General features: G+C 47.2%; 3 protein-coding genes across 3 annotated transcripts; 2 read left to right on the top strand and 1 right to left on the bottom strand.

Annotated features, from left to right (window-relative positions):
• Positions 1–1640: 1640 nt before the first annotated feature.
• On the top strand, positions 1641–3929 carry LOC124666787 (cell number regulator 8). The gene is made up of 3 exons (XM_047204115.1): positions 1641–1872; positions 2886–3088; positions 3371–3929. Exons 1-3 carry the CDS (start codon positions 1641–1643, stop codon positions 3608–3610), a joined length of 675 nt encoding a protein of 224 aa, XP_047060071.1. The 3' UTR covers positions 3611–3929.
• Positions 3930–5468: 1539 nt separating this feature from the next.
• LOC124661612 (importin subunit alpha-2) lies at positions 5469–11467 on the top strand. The gene is made up of 11 exons (XM_047199492.1): positions 5469–5628; positions 6569–6791; positions 7307–7460; positions 7643–7745; positions 7909–8093; positions 9068–9147; positions 9751–9901; positions 10499–10580; positions 10676–10734; positions 10825–11130; positions 11291–11467. Exons 1-11 carry the CDS (start codon positions 5550–5552, stop codon positions 11450–11452), a joined length of 1584 nt encoding a protein of 527 aa, XP_047055448.1. The 5' UTR covers positions 5469–5549; the 3' UTR covers positions 11453–11467.
• A 476-nt stretch (positions 11468–11943) lies between these two features.
• On the bottom strand, positions 11944–12863 carry LOC124664077 (protein THYLAKOID ASSEMBLY 8, chloroplastic-like). Its single transcript, XM_047201679.1, has one exon. The coding sequence runs from the start codon at positions 12861–12863 to the stop codon at positions 12063–12065; it is 801 nt and encodes a 266-aa protein (XP_047057635.1). The 3' UTR covers positions 11944–12062.
• Positions 12864–13092: the final 229 nt, after the last annotated feature.

The following is a 13092-nucleotide window of genomic DNA, read 5'->3' as shown; positions in this document are numbered from 1 at the left end:
CGCCCAATCCTCCAAAGAGCTTCGTAGTTTCGAGGATCGATGCCCCAGTGATTTTTCCCTCTCCAGATCCTTTTCGGAGGTGAAGTTTCTGCGATTTTTGGTGTCTTCGGATCTCTGATCTGTGATCCATCTTCACGGGGCAGAACTAGTTAACGGGGCGAAGCCACCAACAGATCATATAGGCAACGATACGGATGGGTTCTGCCCTTCCACCGAGGTGCGTGAATAATTATTTTAGAGTCTTCTGTAGTCTTTAATTTGCGTATTTTTCCACATAAAATGGGCGTTAAGTTCCTTTTCCAAATGAGCCTCCGTATCTGAGATCCTTTGAAACAAGCACCAAAGGCATGCACAAGCGCGGTAAAACACCAAAATTCTGTTGCTACTAGTACAAAAACATAAGGTAAAATATGGTGCAAATTGGTCTCATCAATATATTAGTCGCGAACCCAAATCTTCTCAGCTCCCATTGCAGAATATCACCGATCATAGCCAACGGATGTAGAGTTAACGTGTCCATTGAACCCCTCAGCTCTAGTGTAAACAACGTGGTACTAACTTTTCCACTGAAATATGGTCCAATCTTTGTGCACATGCGTCGTAGCCCTTCCATTATCCGAGTAACATATTTCAGCGGTATTTATCTTCACCTTCAACTCTAAATCTCAATCCAACTTTGATGTGTAATTCTGACATTAACGGAGTTCAATTTTAACCTCATATTCACAAGAAGAAACCCCCTAAAAGAGACAGAAAGTGGGACATGGTAGGACGAGTCCTTGTGAATGGATATGATCTATAGAGGATGCTCTTAGTGCACGTCACTAACTTCATCTTTCTGCTACACTCTTGATATGATTGTTTACTTGTGACTACGGCGGGTATAAGCGCGCGCGGGGGGGGGTGATGAGAAAAACTCATCGCGACCAAACCACAACGAGCACAAGGAAGATCCCACATGACACGCGGGAGAGACATCCCAGCTCGAGGCCTCGTTGTAATAATCAAACGACTTTGGTTTGCGGAGACCTAACAGCGACATTGCACCATCGACGTAATCAAAGGGCAGCGCGCATCTGAAACCACGCTACGCACCGATACCATGTGTCTAGAGTGGCTGAAAGGTCACGCGTGGCCGAGACGACGCTACAGCATCTCTGTGCCACAAGCTGGAATCGAAGGGCATCGCCGTCGACATGGTTCACGAGGGTGGAATGAAAAGACGGCTCGACCGACCAAAATGCCGAAGCGTGTACTGCCTTTGGTTGTTCCTTGTATATTTTTCATCACGTAGCGTTTCTTGTTCATGTTGATTTATACTTTGCTCAAAGCTGTAATCCAACTTGAGGTTCGCTACAAAAATCACGCGCATTCGTGTACTTCAGTAACCCGTCTTGACCGCAAGAAGACGGGGTTCAGTCACGTGTTCTGTTCGTCGTCATCCCCGAAAGTCTCCACCTCCCCTGCTTCACGGCGAAGGAAGCCTTCTTCTTCGCCATCTCCAGCGTCCACGCCACGCGCTTACTCCGCGCCCTATTTTACTACTCACCTACCTCCCTCCCCACCGCCCCCTCGAAGTCTCCTCCTCCGCCTCGCCGATCTCGCTCGCGCTAGCTCCCCGCACCCCCCGCCGTCCCGCCATGGGCGCCGCCGCCGCCGGCAGCCACGAGGAGGCGAGCCCCCTCCTGGCCCCGCCCGCCGCGGACGAGAAGCCGCTTCCCCCGGCGCAGGACCCCGCCAAGGGCTGCGCCGACGGCGTCCCCGTCGTCATGGGCGAGCCCGTCGCCGCCCCGCCGCGGGAGGCCTGGGACACCGGCCTCCTCTCCTGCCTCGGCCGCAACGACCAGTTCTGCAGCAGCGACGTCGAAGTCTGTAAGTTCCCGCCCCCAGATCTCACGGTTTTGGGTTACGGTCCGTGGCATGGTCAGGGTAGGGAACTAGGGATCGGGGGGAACTGGCGCTTGCGCTGTGCTGCTTCCCTCTCCAGCTCGATTGGCTGATCGTTTTAGGAATTTCTGTGACTTCAGCAATGCAATTCCTGGGAACTGGTACTTGGTGTGCCATTGTTATATGACATGTAATCTGTTCAGTTATATTCTGGTCTGAATTTTGAGCCCAATTATGAGTAGAGGAGATATGATGACAGGGGGAAGGGCAATGTTAGTAAGTTGATATGCTGACAGGGGGGAATGCAATGTTAGTAAGTTGCTGCCGTCTAGTATCTGCCGCGAAATGCTTTGCTGATCCTCAGGGATCAAGAATCTTGGAGCCTGGAGGCTTTAACTTTACTAATTTGCATACTTATTTCAAGTGACCGGATAAAGTCATCATGATACAGCGTAGTTTGGAAGTTCTTTCTTAAACCAGTTGCATAAAGTCAGTTAGATTCTTCGAAGGCACCCCTAGCACTAAATTTTCTATGTCCCATTTCAGTGTTAAGCTATATTTCCCCTACTAGAATGCACCTTAGGTGATAGTTTAGGTACCTGCAAATTACTGTTCGCTGGCTCACATTTGATATTCTTAAATGGGTAGCACGAAGGTTTTCGATAAGGTGTGTTGTTCAGCTCTAATCATGGACTTGCTCAATTACGGGCCGAGCCCCATGGTGTGCAACTTCCACTATCTCTAAGTATTTAATCCAAGCACCTGTCCCTGTGTTGTGCTAACCCTAGCATTTGGACTCTTCTATCTTGCTTCAACCAAATTAATGGTAGCTCTCGAAAAATGACAAGGCTGTCCTAACTTGGTCCTATGAAGTCTGTATGTTTGAGTTCTCAGTGTTCATTGTAGTATGGGAAATTTATTATGATGGTTCTACCCTTTCTGTTAATTTGAAACTTCAACATGGAGCTAACTAAATGGTGTTTTGATACTATTATTAGGTCTTCTTGGAAGCGTAGCCCCATGTGTGCTGTATGGAAGCAATGTTGAGAGGCTTGCAGCTGCACCAGGAACTTTTGCAAACAGCTGCTTGCCTTACACCGGCCTCTACATGCTTGGGAACTCCCTCTTTGGGTGGAACTGCCTAGCTCCATGGTTCTCTCATCCCACTCGTACAGCTATTCGTCGAAGATACAATCTTGAGGCAAGCTTTCTCTACCTGCTCGTGTTTATGGTTTAAATGATTTTCTCCACTATGTATTGAGATGATATATCTATTCGGACTTGTCAGTTGTCACTCTTCAAAATAGTGAAGTACGATGTTGGGCTAAGACATGAATATTGTACCATGAGTAAACGAATACTAGAAACTAATCTCCGTGAACTTCAGAATTTCTGCTGTATATCCTTAAGATTTGTCTATGGTAATGTTGCTGCAAGCAGTATGCTGACATGACGTGACTCTTCTGCATGTTTTATCTTCCAGGGTAACTTCGAGGCTTTCACTAAGCAATGTGGGTGCTGCAGCGGCCTTGCCGAGGATGAGGAGAGTCGTGAGCACCTAGAGGTCGCCTGCGACCTTGCGACCCACTACTTTTGTCACCCTTGTGCCCTCTGCCAGGAGGGGCGTGAGCTGCGCCGCAGGGTCCCCCACCCCGGCTTCAACGGGCGGTCCGTCTTTGTCATGATGCCACCCACGGAGCAGACTATGGGGCGTGCGATGTGAACTTTTCCAGCTAAAACTCTGCCCTAGCTTCCCTTGTGCGCCTTGATGTTATGCTGCCTCAGATCTTTTCGACTCTTTGTCCGTAAATACAGAATAATGTGGTGCGAAATGTTGTGCTGTGAACATGAGCTCAAACTGTTTTTACTCATTGTCGGCTGCTGTATCGTGTATGAATTGTGAACTCTACTCGTTGTCGACCGCGGTGTGAAGTGTCAACTGTAACTTACAGTCTGTAAGATGTTGTGTGCGTGTTCTTGTGAACTCTACTCAATGTCGGCCGTTGTGTGAACTGCAATATACTGCGTACTTGTTCTCGTGAGTCCTCGTTGTCTGGCTACCGTGTGAGCTGAAATATGCTGTGTGTTTGTTCTCTATCGATTGCTCCTGAGTTGTCAATGTCGAGCATAGTTTTAATGCATATATCTTCGAATTTGTTATTGTTTTCACATACTTAAAAAGTTACTTTTTTAGGGATTGAAGGTAAGCGCACCCTACCTTATGAGCACATTCGAAAGAAGGGGTCCAAGACCAAGAGACTGAGATTGACAAAGTCAACACACGCCTCGCTATTGATAGGAATCTTGCCTCCTACTGAAATAATATTTCGCTTTTATAAGATACCAAAGTATCAAACATTGAGTTTATTTCAAATGGTTTGGAAGTGCCACTGATTTGCTAACAATCCAATCATAAATAGGTTTTTTACATACTTAGAAAGTTAAAAGCTAGTTGAATTACAACTTTGAAAGTGGCACTGCCCTACTAACAATGGTTTGGAAGTGCCACTGCCCTACTAACAATCCAATCATAGATAGGTTCTCTACATACTTAGAAAGTCAAAAGCTAGCTGGATTACAACTTTTTATTGTTATTGTTAGAATCTTTGTTGAAACAGTTCAGTTTCCGTAGGAAGGGCTGTGGGAAACAGAGAATACCTAAATCCCAAATTGCCAACGCCTCCATGTCAACTGCATTCCTCAAAATAGCAGGCGACTTAGACGCCTCCTCTCTCCCGCTACAGTACCCAAAGAGGCGTTTTCTGAAACTCCCTCGTCGTCCCACCTCGCTCGCCTCCGATCTGCGTTCCTTCTCCTCCGGCGGTCGCCTCGGCGGCGGGAGGGTGGGGAATCCGTAGATCGAGGCTTGCACATAGTGTAGGGTTTGGTGGTATCTCAGCCGGCGTCGTCCTGGAGGTGGTGATGGTGGCGATGTGGTGTTTGGTGGCGACTGCTCTCCCCTCTCGCGTGGGTGGTCTTCGGAGCTCCTTCGCGCGGTGGCCATCTTCGTCGAGGTCGTTGGTCTTCGGAGTGGCGGCGCTCGGTGTGCCCCGGCTGGATCCGGTGCGGCGGATCCGTAGTATTAAAGTGGTGGAGATGGTGTTGAAGTCCAGCGCGGCGGTGGCGGCCTTCCGGCGAGTAGGATCTTCTGATCCGGCGATCGGCGACTCCCCGGCTGCCTCGGGGCTAACTCCTATCCAAGGCGTGAAGCGGAGCAGCGGCAGCGGCGCGCCACCGACGGCTTCCGTGCGGCGTCCCCGTCGAGATCTAGAAGAAGGGCCTTGTTGTAATTTTCAATTTCTTCTGGGTTTATCTGTAAGATCGTGGTTTAATATTATCTCGTCCATTCCGCAAAAAAATTGCATTCCTCAATTAGATCAAAACCAGTTGAAAAAGAACTAATACAGCAAATTGAATTCAAAATTTGGCAAAACTTCAGCCGAAGCGTGCAGAACTCGACCTCATTGGGCCACAAACAAAGTTTAAGTTGAAAGCCCGGCCCGGCCCGGCCCTAGACCCGCGGGCCTGGGTCAACCCGCACGATATAACCGAGCGATCTCGAACCCGGCCCGCCGTACGGTCTCGCTGAGTCTTCTCCCCGTCCCGTTTTTGTTCCTATCATCACCGAGTCTCGCAGCCGTCGAGCTCCGCCGCCGTAAAAGATGGCCGACGGCAACAACCCCGCCCCGCCGTCTGCAGCTTCTCCGCTCCAGAGCCACCGCTACGCCATCAAGTCCTCAGGTTCTCTCCCGTCCCCACCCCAATATCCCCCCTCCTCTTTGCTCGCCTCGCCGTGGCGCTCTAATTCCGTCGAACAGTTCCCGCACGGCGGTGGCGAAAGCCCCAGGAGTCTCTTAAGCAAGCCAGGAATTCCGTTTGCTCGAGAGCGTTTAGGAGCGTCGAGCGCCAGGCATCTCTTGCCTTCTTGGAGAAGAAGCATCTCCCCGACATGGTTCGAGCAGTGTTAGGTCGAGCCCGTGAGAGGCTTAAATAGTTAGCTGAGGTGTAGAATCACTTGATTTGTTATTAGAACTGGGTGAAAGTGAGATTGGGCAAGTTAGTAGTATTGGAGAGCCAACGAGTTGACATGTACTAATTGTGACTGGAACCTGGCAAGTTACTTGAAATACATTTTGGCAAGTTAGATGGCGTGCAGTGACAATTATAGGAGCTGGCATGCCCTAATTGTGACTGAAACCTAGAAAGTTACTTGAAATACATTTCGGCAAGTTGGATGGCGTGCGGTGACAATTATAGGAGTTCTATAAATTTTATAAGAGTGAAAATCATTTCTGCTGCCACAAGAAATTGCTGTTAAATTTTCAGTGTTTTAAGTTCATAAGTGTGTTTAAGTATTAATGTCCGGTTTTACCAATCTACCATGAAATTCCATTTGCTGTGATATGTACCACCGTGAACACGTGGCGAAACCAGTGGAAAAAGAACGGGGTCAGCTTGCTTAGATATGAGGCACCAATGAGTAAATATCTACAAATAGAAGGGGTTTTACGGGAAATTTGTGGGGTCAGCTGACCCCACAGCTTACATGTAGAGCCGCTACTGTCATGAATTAATCACCCGTGATGATAATAAAAGACCGACACACTTGTAGGGGAGCTTTCTGCTAGGGTGTTAGTTATTACTTGTTTTAGATTTTGATTGGTTGGAAGTCTGGTTGCAGTGCACAATACAGCAGCTAGCCGGAGGCGTGAACAGGCTGTAGCAATAGGGAAGGAAAGAAGGGAAGCCTTAATGCGTGCAAAGCGTGTGTGCCGCACCCCACTTTCTGGCAGCAATGAGTCTGCAATTGAAGATGGTGATATGGTTATTGATGACGAGAAAGAAGGTCTTGAAACAAGAACTGCTCAAGCTGTCCAAGAATTGAAATCATCTTTGTCAAGCCAGTAAGTGCCTTCTCTTTGATCTCTTTTCTCGCATGTCTTAGTATGAGTCCTTGTTCTGGACACTTTGTTATTATGTTGAATTCTATAACCTATGCTTTTTCTCTTCTTATGCAATCTAAAGAAACCCACTGCCTATAACTGCTTATTAGGTTTGCGGTTCTTTTCCTATATTCCATTTACTGGAGATCACAATTCATCATGTAATATTTGGTTTGTGGGGTGTGGTTGCGTGGGGAGAATAATTTGCATTATCCCTTACACATTTCATTTTTGGATTCCAGAAATGTATGCTGCCATCATTATGATCTGCACTACCAAATACGACCTTAGTTTGTTGGAGTTCTTTTTTTTTTGTTATCTGGGTTGTAGTAATTTTCCCCTCTGAAGATACATATCTATAAATTGTAAGGTTTGATTCAAACGTGTGTGGAAAATTTACACTCTGGCTTATAGTTAATTATTTATCATGATAAGAGATGATGAATTGAATTTTGCAACCTTTTGATGCTTCTTAGGGGGAAATGGGCCCAGAAGAAGAAGATAGAGGCACTTCGTGCTTTGAGACGCCTGTTGTCACAGTCTGAAGTACCTCCTATTGAAGTAGCAATTAATGCTGGGGCAGTTCCTCTTTTAGTGCAATTTCTGTCCTTTGGGTCTTCAGATGAACAGGTTGACCATTTTGCACTCAAAAAATACCGACTCCAGCTTTCTACATTAGATGGAAAACAACTTCCATGCTATCGATTTTCTGTTATGCAGTTGGATGTGTTCATTATTTGCATTGTATTTGTTTTTCTAAGCTCATTTGAACTATTTGTCTTATGGGGCGATCATTGATGCTTTTATTGCAGTTGCTAGAGACAGCTTGGTGCCTTACGAACATAGCAGCTGGACAACCAGAAGAAACAAAAACCTTGCTTCCTGCACTGCCATTGCTTATAGCTCACCTCGGCGGTTAGTTTCTTCCCTTCTATTGGTTAAGAGTACATGTTGTTCTGTATATTCCCACTAGGAAGATATAATCTCTGGTTACGTTGATCAATAGACATTTGTTTGCAGTTCGGTTGGAAGTTGAACTTTGCTTTTGTTAAAAATGTTACTCAATTTATTTTGTTAGAGAAGAGCTCCACACTTGTTGCTGAACAATGTGCATGGGCCATCGGTAATGTCGCTGGTGAAGGATCTGATCTGAGAAGCACATTACTCGCACAGGGTGCTTTGTTGCCTCTTGCCCGCTTAATGCTGTCCAACAAGGGTTCTACAGCAAGGACTGCTGCTTGGGCATTGTCAAATCTCATCAAGGTATATATTTCTTGTTTTGACTATATGAACCTCAAATTTCTTATGCCAGAGTAAACAGAATACTCTTTCCAAGAGCTTTTTAGGAAGTAGGATTGCTTAAGTGTATGATTAAAAAGAGCCTACTTAGGAATTAGGAGAGCCTACATGTAAGCTTAATTTGGAGAACATGGGCGTCGCCGCGCGTCATGTTTTTCCATTGGCTAGCGGCACAAGACCTCTGCTGGACCGCTGACTGCCTGGCACGCCGAGGACTGCAGCACCATGCCAGATGCGTGCTATGTGACCAGCTACCTGAGACGATGCGCCATATCACCATAGCTTACCCCTACTCTCGGCATATTTGGCACGAGGTCCTGTCCTGGCTTAGGCTGCCATGCCAACCACCATTTGTTGAGGCAAACCTCACTGACTGGTGGATAGACGCGCACAAGAGCCTACTGAAGCCAATACGGAGGGGCCTTGCCACCGTTGCGTTAATGACGCCCTGGATGATATGGAAGCAACGGAATGACTGCGTCAAGGGCCGGTGCCAAAGGCCGAAGGGATGTGTGGCCAACAACCCTGGGATGTTCACTGATGATGTTTTATTTTCTCTGGGTCACCTGTAAACCTCTTAGGAGGCTTGTAAATCTGTACTCTGCCTTTTCAATGAAATGAAACGCAATAGTCTATTGCGTTTCCTCGAAAAACACATGTTAGCTTAAAGTGGTGATATGCTTTACCCTTCCAAGAGGGATACTAAGGAAGGGGTTTCTTAAAGTTTAAGCTGTATTTTCTCTCAGCTAAACTTCAAGCCACACTTGCATTGAAAATTAAGCTGCTCACAACATTTTATGACGTATACCTTATGTGGTTTTTAGAAGCTAAATCTTCAAACAAGTTTTGACCACTATCAGCTTATTATAGTACTTATATGCATATAGTTATTGATCAAGCAATATTTCACCAAAATTTCTGTTTCTCTTATAACCCAGGGGCCTGATCCCAAGGCTGTCAATGAGCTTATTAAGATCGAGGGTGTGCTAAATGCGATCATAAGGGACTTAGAAAAGGCGTAAGTCTCTTAATGCACACCTTTCTGTCTTGCATTGGACTTCAATTAGTTATTGTGCTGTCCATTTAATTGGGTTCCTAAAATTTAAGGAAAATTATGTTTGCTCTGTTGTGGGCTTCGTACCCTATGTTGTCGTGAGTTCTTACAGTTCTATAAAGAATATTGTTCAGGTTACTTATCTGTACTTCGTACTTTGCCTTCCCAGTATGCTCATAATATATGCTTGCAGCAGCAATACTACAGTACAACCTCTTCATTAGTTAGTAACTTGTGTCATCTACCAGTTTTATTTCCTGGACACTTGATACTATTATTCCAATACAATTGCTTTAGCCCTTGTTATATTCTCTAGGTATTTCTGAGATGTATAAATGCATGGAAAACATTTAACTAGAGTTGATCAGAGTGACATATTCTCTAGGTATTTGTCTGAGATGTATAAATGCATGGGTAAAGTTTCCGAGTGACATGCATGCTTTTTTTGAGGCTGAACAGTGGGTTTCCCCACTGTGTTTTTTTTCTTCTATTTTTATATATAATAAAGGTTTGAACAGTGTCATGCATGGTTTTGCTCATTACTGCCACTGATAAGTTATCTTTCAGGGATGAAGAGCTAGCAACTGAGGTGGCTTGGGTAGTGGTATATCTTTCAGCACTTTCAGAAAAAGCTATCAGCTTAATAGTAAGAAGTCATGTGCCTCAGTTGCTGATTGCACGCCTACTGGCATCTGAGAACTTGCAGTTGCTCATTCCGGTATTATATGTTTTTCCCTTGATCTCATAGTCCTTTCTCTTATTTGCACTTTTGGTGCTTTCCCTGCAAGTGCTTATTATTAACAATGTTTATCGTAGTTAATCGTTGTTAACTACTAGCCAGCAAGCTTCAAATTTCCATAATCTATATAGTGTATGGTTATCAGTTTGACAGCCAAAGTATGATTGTCAGTTTGACAGCCAAAGTATGAATGAATGGTTGTCAGACAGCCAAAGTATGTTTGTCAGTTTGACAGCCAAAGAGGAATGCCTCCTTGTTCAAACTTCGAATTTCCATAATCCATATAGTGTATGGTTGTCAGTTTGACAGCCAAAGTATGAATGATTGACTCATATCTGGTAGATAGGAATCTTTTTTATGAGTCGGCGAATAAATTGTTAATAATGGTTTGATATTTTAACATATGCTGTTCTAAGGATATTTTCCCCTCAGTTATTGTGGAATATTGCACATTGTATTATACATGCAGGAGTGCATATGGTTTGATTCTTACTATCGGACCCTCCCCTTCATTTTTTTGCTGAAGAAAGCGTAGTTTCACAGCACAAGCAATTTGACACTTGTACTTTGAATCAGGTTCTCCGTGGTTTAGGAAATCTTGTAGCTGGGGATGGATACATGGTTGATTCAGTCCTAATAGTTGGACACAGTATCACAGGTTAGCTTATCTCCCTTGTCTTCAATTGTATAGCATCACCATTTTTCATTTGTGATATTTATCATGAACTACAGTTAACTAAATATTGTTCACAGATCAAGCTTTATCCAGTCTTATAAAATGTTTGAAGAGTGACAATAGGGTTCTCAGAAAGGTCTGCTTTCATTCCAAGTTTACTTCATTTGGCCAACACATACTATCATTTGATTTCTTATGCTTTGGAGCCCATCGACTGCTTATGTAGGAGGCTTCATGGGCATTGTCAAATATAGCAGCAGGCAGCTTTGAGCACAAGAAATTGATTTTTACCAGTGAGGCGACACCTTTGCTGATACACCTCCTGACGAGCGCACAGTTTGACATTCGTAAGGAAGCAGCTTACACCCTGGGAAATCTGTGTGTTGTCTCAGCAGGAAGTACTGACCCCCCAAACATAATCACCGAACATTTAGCATCAATCATAAATGGTGGAGCCCTTCCAGGATTCGTAAATTTGGTCAGGTCTGCTGATATAGAGAGCGCAAGACTTGGGCTTCAGTTCCTGGAACTGGTGAGGGAGACTTGCTGACTTTTAACTACTTCCATCTCATTTCCTAACCTGGTTCATTAGTCCTTGAAATGTGATCTGTGCCTTTATCTGTGTTTACGTTACCCTGAGTGTATATCGAATTTTCATATTTACGTTGAGACCCACGTTACCGTCTTTGCAGGTCATGAGAGGATACCCCAATGGACAGGGTCCAGCGCTCGTGGAGAGGCAGGATGGCATCGATGCCATGGAGAGGTTCCAGTTCCACGAGAACGAGGCGATGAGGAACATGGCCAATGGGCTGGTCGACAAGTACTTCGGCGAGGATTACGGCCTCGAGTAAGCTGCTGGTCCAACATCTGTTCATGGACTCTGCTGCGGCTGGTTGTGGATCCAAAACTGTAAAATGCAACATTTTGTGATGGTGGAATACAGTGCTGTCTGTATGAAGTAGCATAGTTCGCTGTGTAACTTAGCCATCGCCGTGGTTGGCGGCGATGCCTGATGTAGCTGGAACAACCGAACAGTGTGACAGGCTTGAAGTGAGCTTTGTAGCTATGGTAGTACACATGTTGTGAATTGTACAAGAAGAGAACAGTTTTGAGTCTTGAGCTGTATTGCACTATAGAAAATGCTGAAAGTTGTGTCTACTTATCATTTCCTGTACTACAGAGAGTCTTGCAACTATGTCTTTACAGTTCCATAATCATGCTTAGATGGATAAACACTTGCTGTAACAACGACAGTAAAGTGATGCTGCGAGTGTAACAGCGAACGGATTTTTTGAGCATGAACTGTGGCAGATGTGTCACACTTCTATAGTTCTACATGGGTCTACAGCTACATCAGCATCACATTTTTACTCTCCAGTGCAAAAACTAGTAAACTCCGCAGTACAGTAGTAATCATTTGTGCTCTCGTGATTGATTTATACTGAACAAAACAGACCCAAATCACAAGTTGGACGCAGCAGCCGAGGCCTTGTCGTTGCCGCTCGCCTCCCGCGCGCGCATTCCGTCGAGCACGTGCCTCGCCGGCGGGAAGACCCTGGCCTCCCAGTCGGCGAAGTCGGCCTCCACCTCCGCCGCCTCAGCCTCGAGCCCCAGCCGCTTCATCCCCTTGGCCATGACCCGGTACATGCACTCGTCCACCTCGAGGCCGCCCGTCCTGACCGCCGCCTCGTACACCCGCCACGCCGCGCGCGCCCTGCCCTTGGCCACGAGCGCGCGCACCAGCCTGGTGAGCTTGTACACGTCCTGCCCCTCCCACGGGCCCTCCGCCGGCGCCGCCGCGCCCCTCGCCTTCTCCTCGAGGAACGCCTCCACGAGCGCGTCGACGGCGGCGCCGGCGGCGGGGTCGGAGGGCGGCGCGGAGGAGACGAAGGTGGCGTAGAGCGCCGGGTCGGGGCGGTACCAGGGCTCGGCGCGGGCCACGTGCAGCGCGGCGAGGGCCAGGGCCCAGTGGCCCTGGCGCTGCAGCTCGGCCATGGCCGCGAGGAGGTCGGCCCGGAGGAGCCGGCCCAGGGACGCGGACGCCGCGACGCGGGCGGCGGAGGGGGACCGGTCGGCGGCCGTGAGGCGCTTGAGGGACTGCACCGCGTGGATGGCCTCCGTGGAGAGCGAGCGCCCGCGCTGGAGCGGGCCCCGGTTGTCGCGCGGGCCGCAGGTGATGGTTCCGGCGGCCCTGGGCCTGGGCGTCGCGGCGCGCGGGGTCGGCGTGCGGGCCGCGTGAGGGAGGAAGAGGAGAGACGCCATGGGAGGGGAGGCGAGGGTGAGCACGGGGAGAGTGGCGAGCGGAGGAAGAAGAGGGTGGGATGCGTTTCGGTGGGGATTTTTACAGCGGTGGTGGCTTGGCAGCCGTCTGATCCCTCTCAGCCCTCTGATGCTTCCATCCTATCTGTACAATCTTTCTGAACAAAAGGGGAAGAATAGGATAATTGGCTAGTGAAACCACGCAAAAGTTATCACATATTTAGAATACTAC

The sequence above is a fragment of the Lolium rigidum genome, chromosome 6 (genome assembly GCF_022539505.1).
Source record: "Lolium rigidum isolate FL_2022 chromosome 6, APGP_CSIRO_Lrig_0.1, whole genome shotgun sequence".
NCBI lineage: Eukaryota > Viridiplantae > Streptophyta > Magnoliopsida > Poales > Poaceae > Lolium > Lolium rigidum.
The sequence above is the reverse complement of the archived record's forward strand: the minus strand, read 5'-3'. Positions and strand labels throughout refer to the sequence as shown.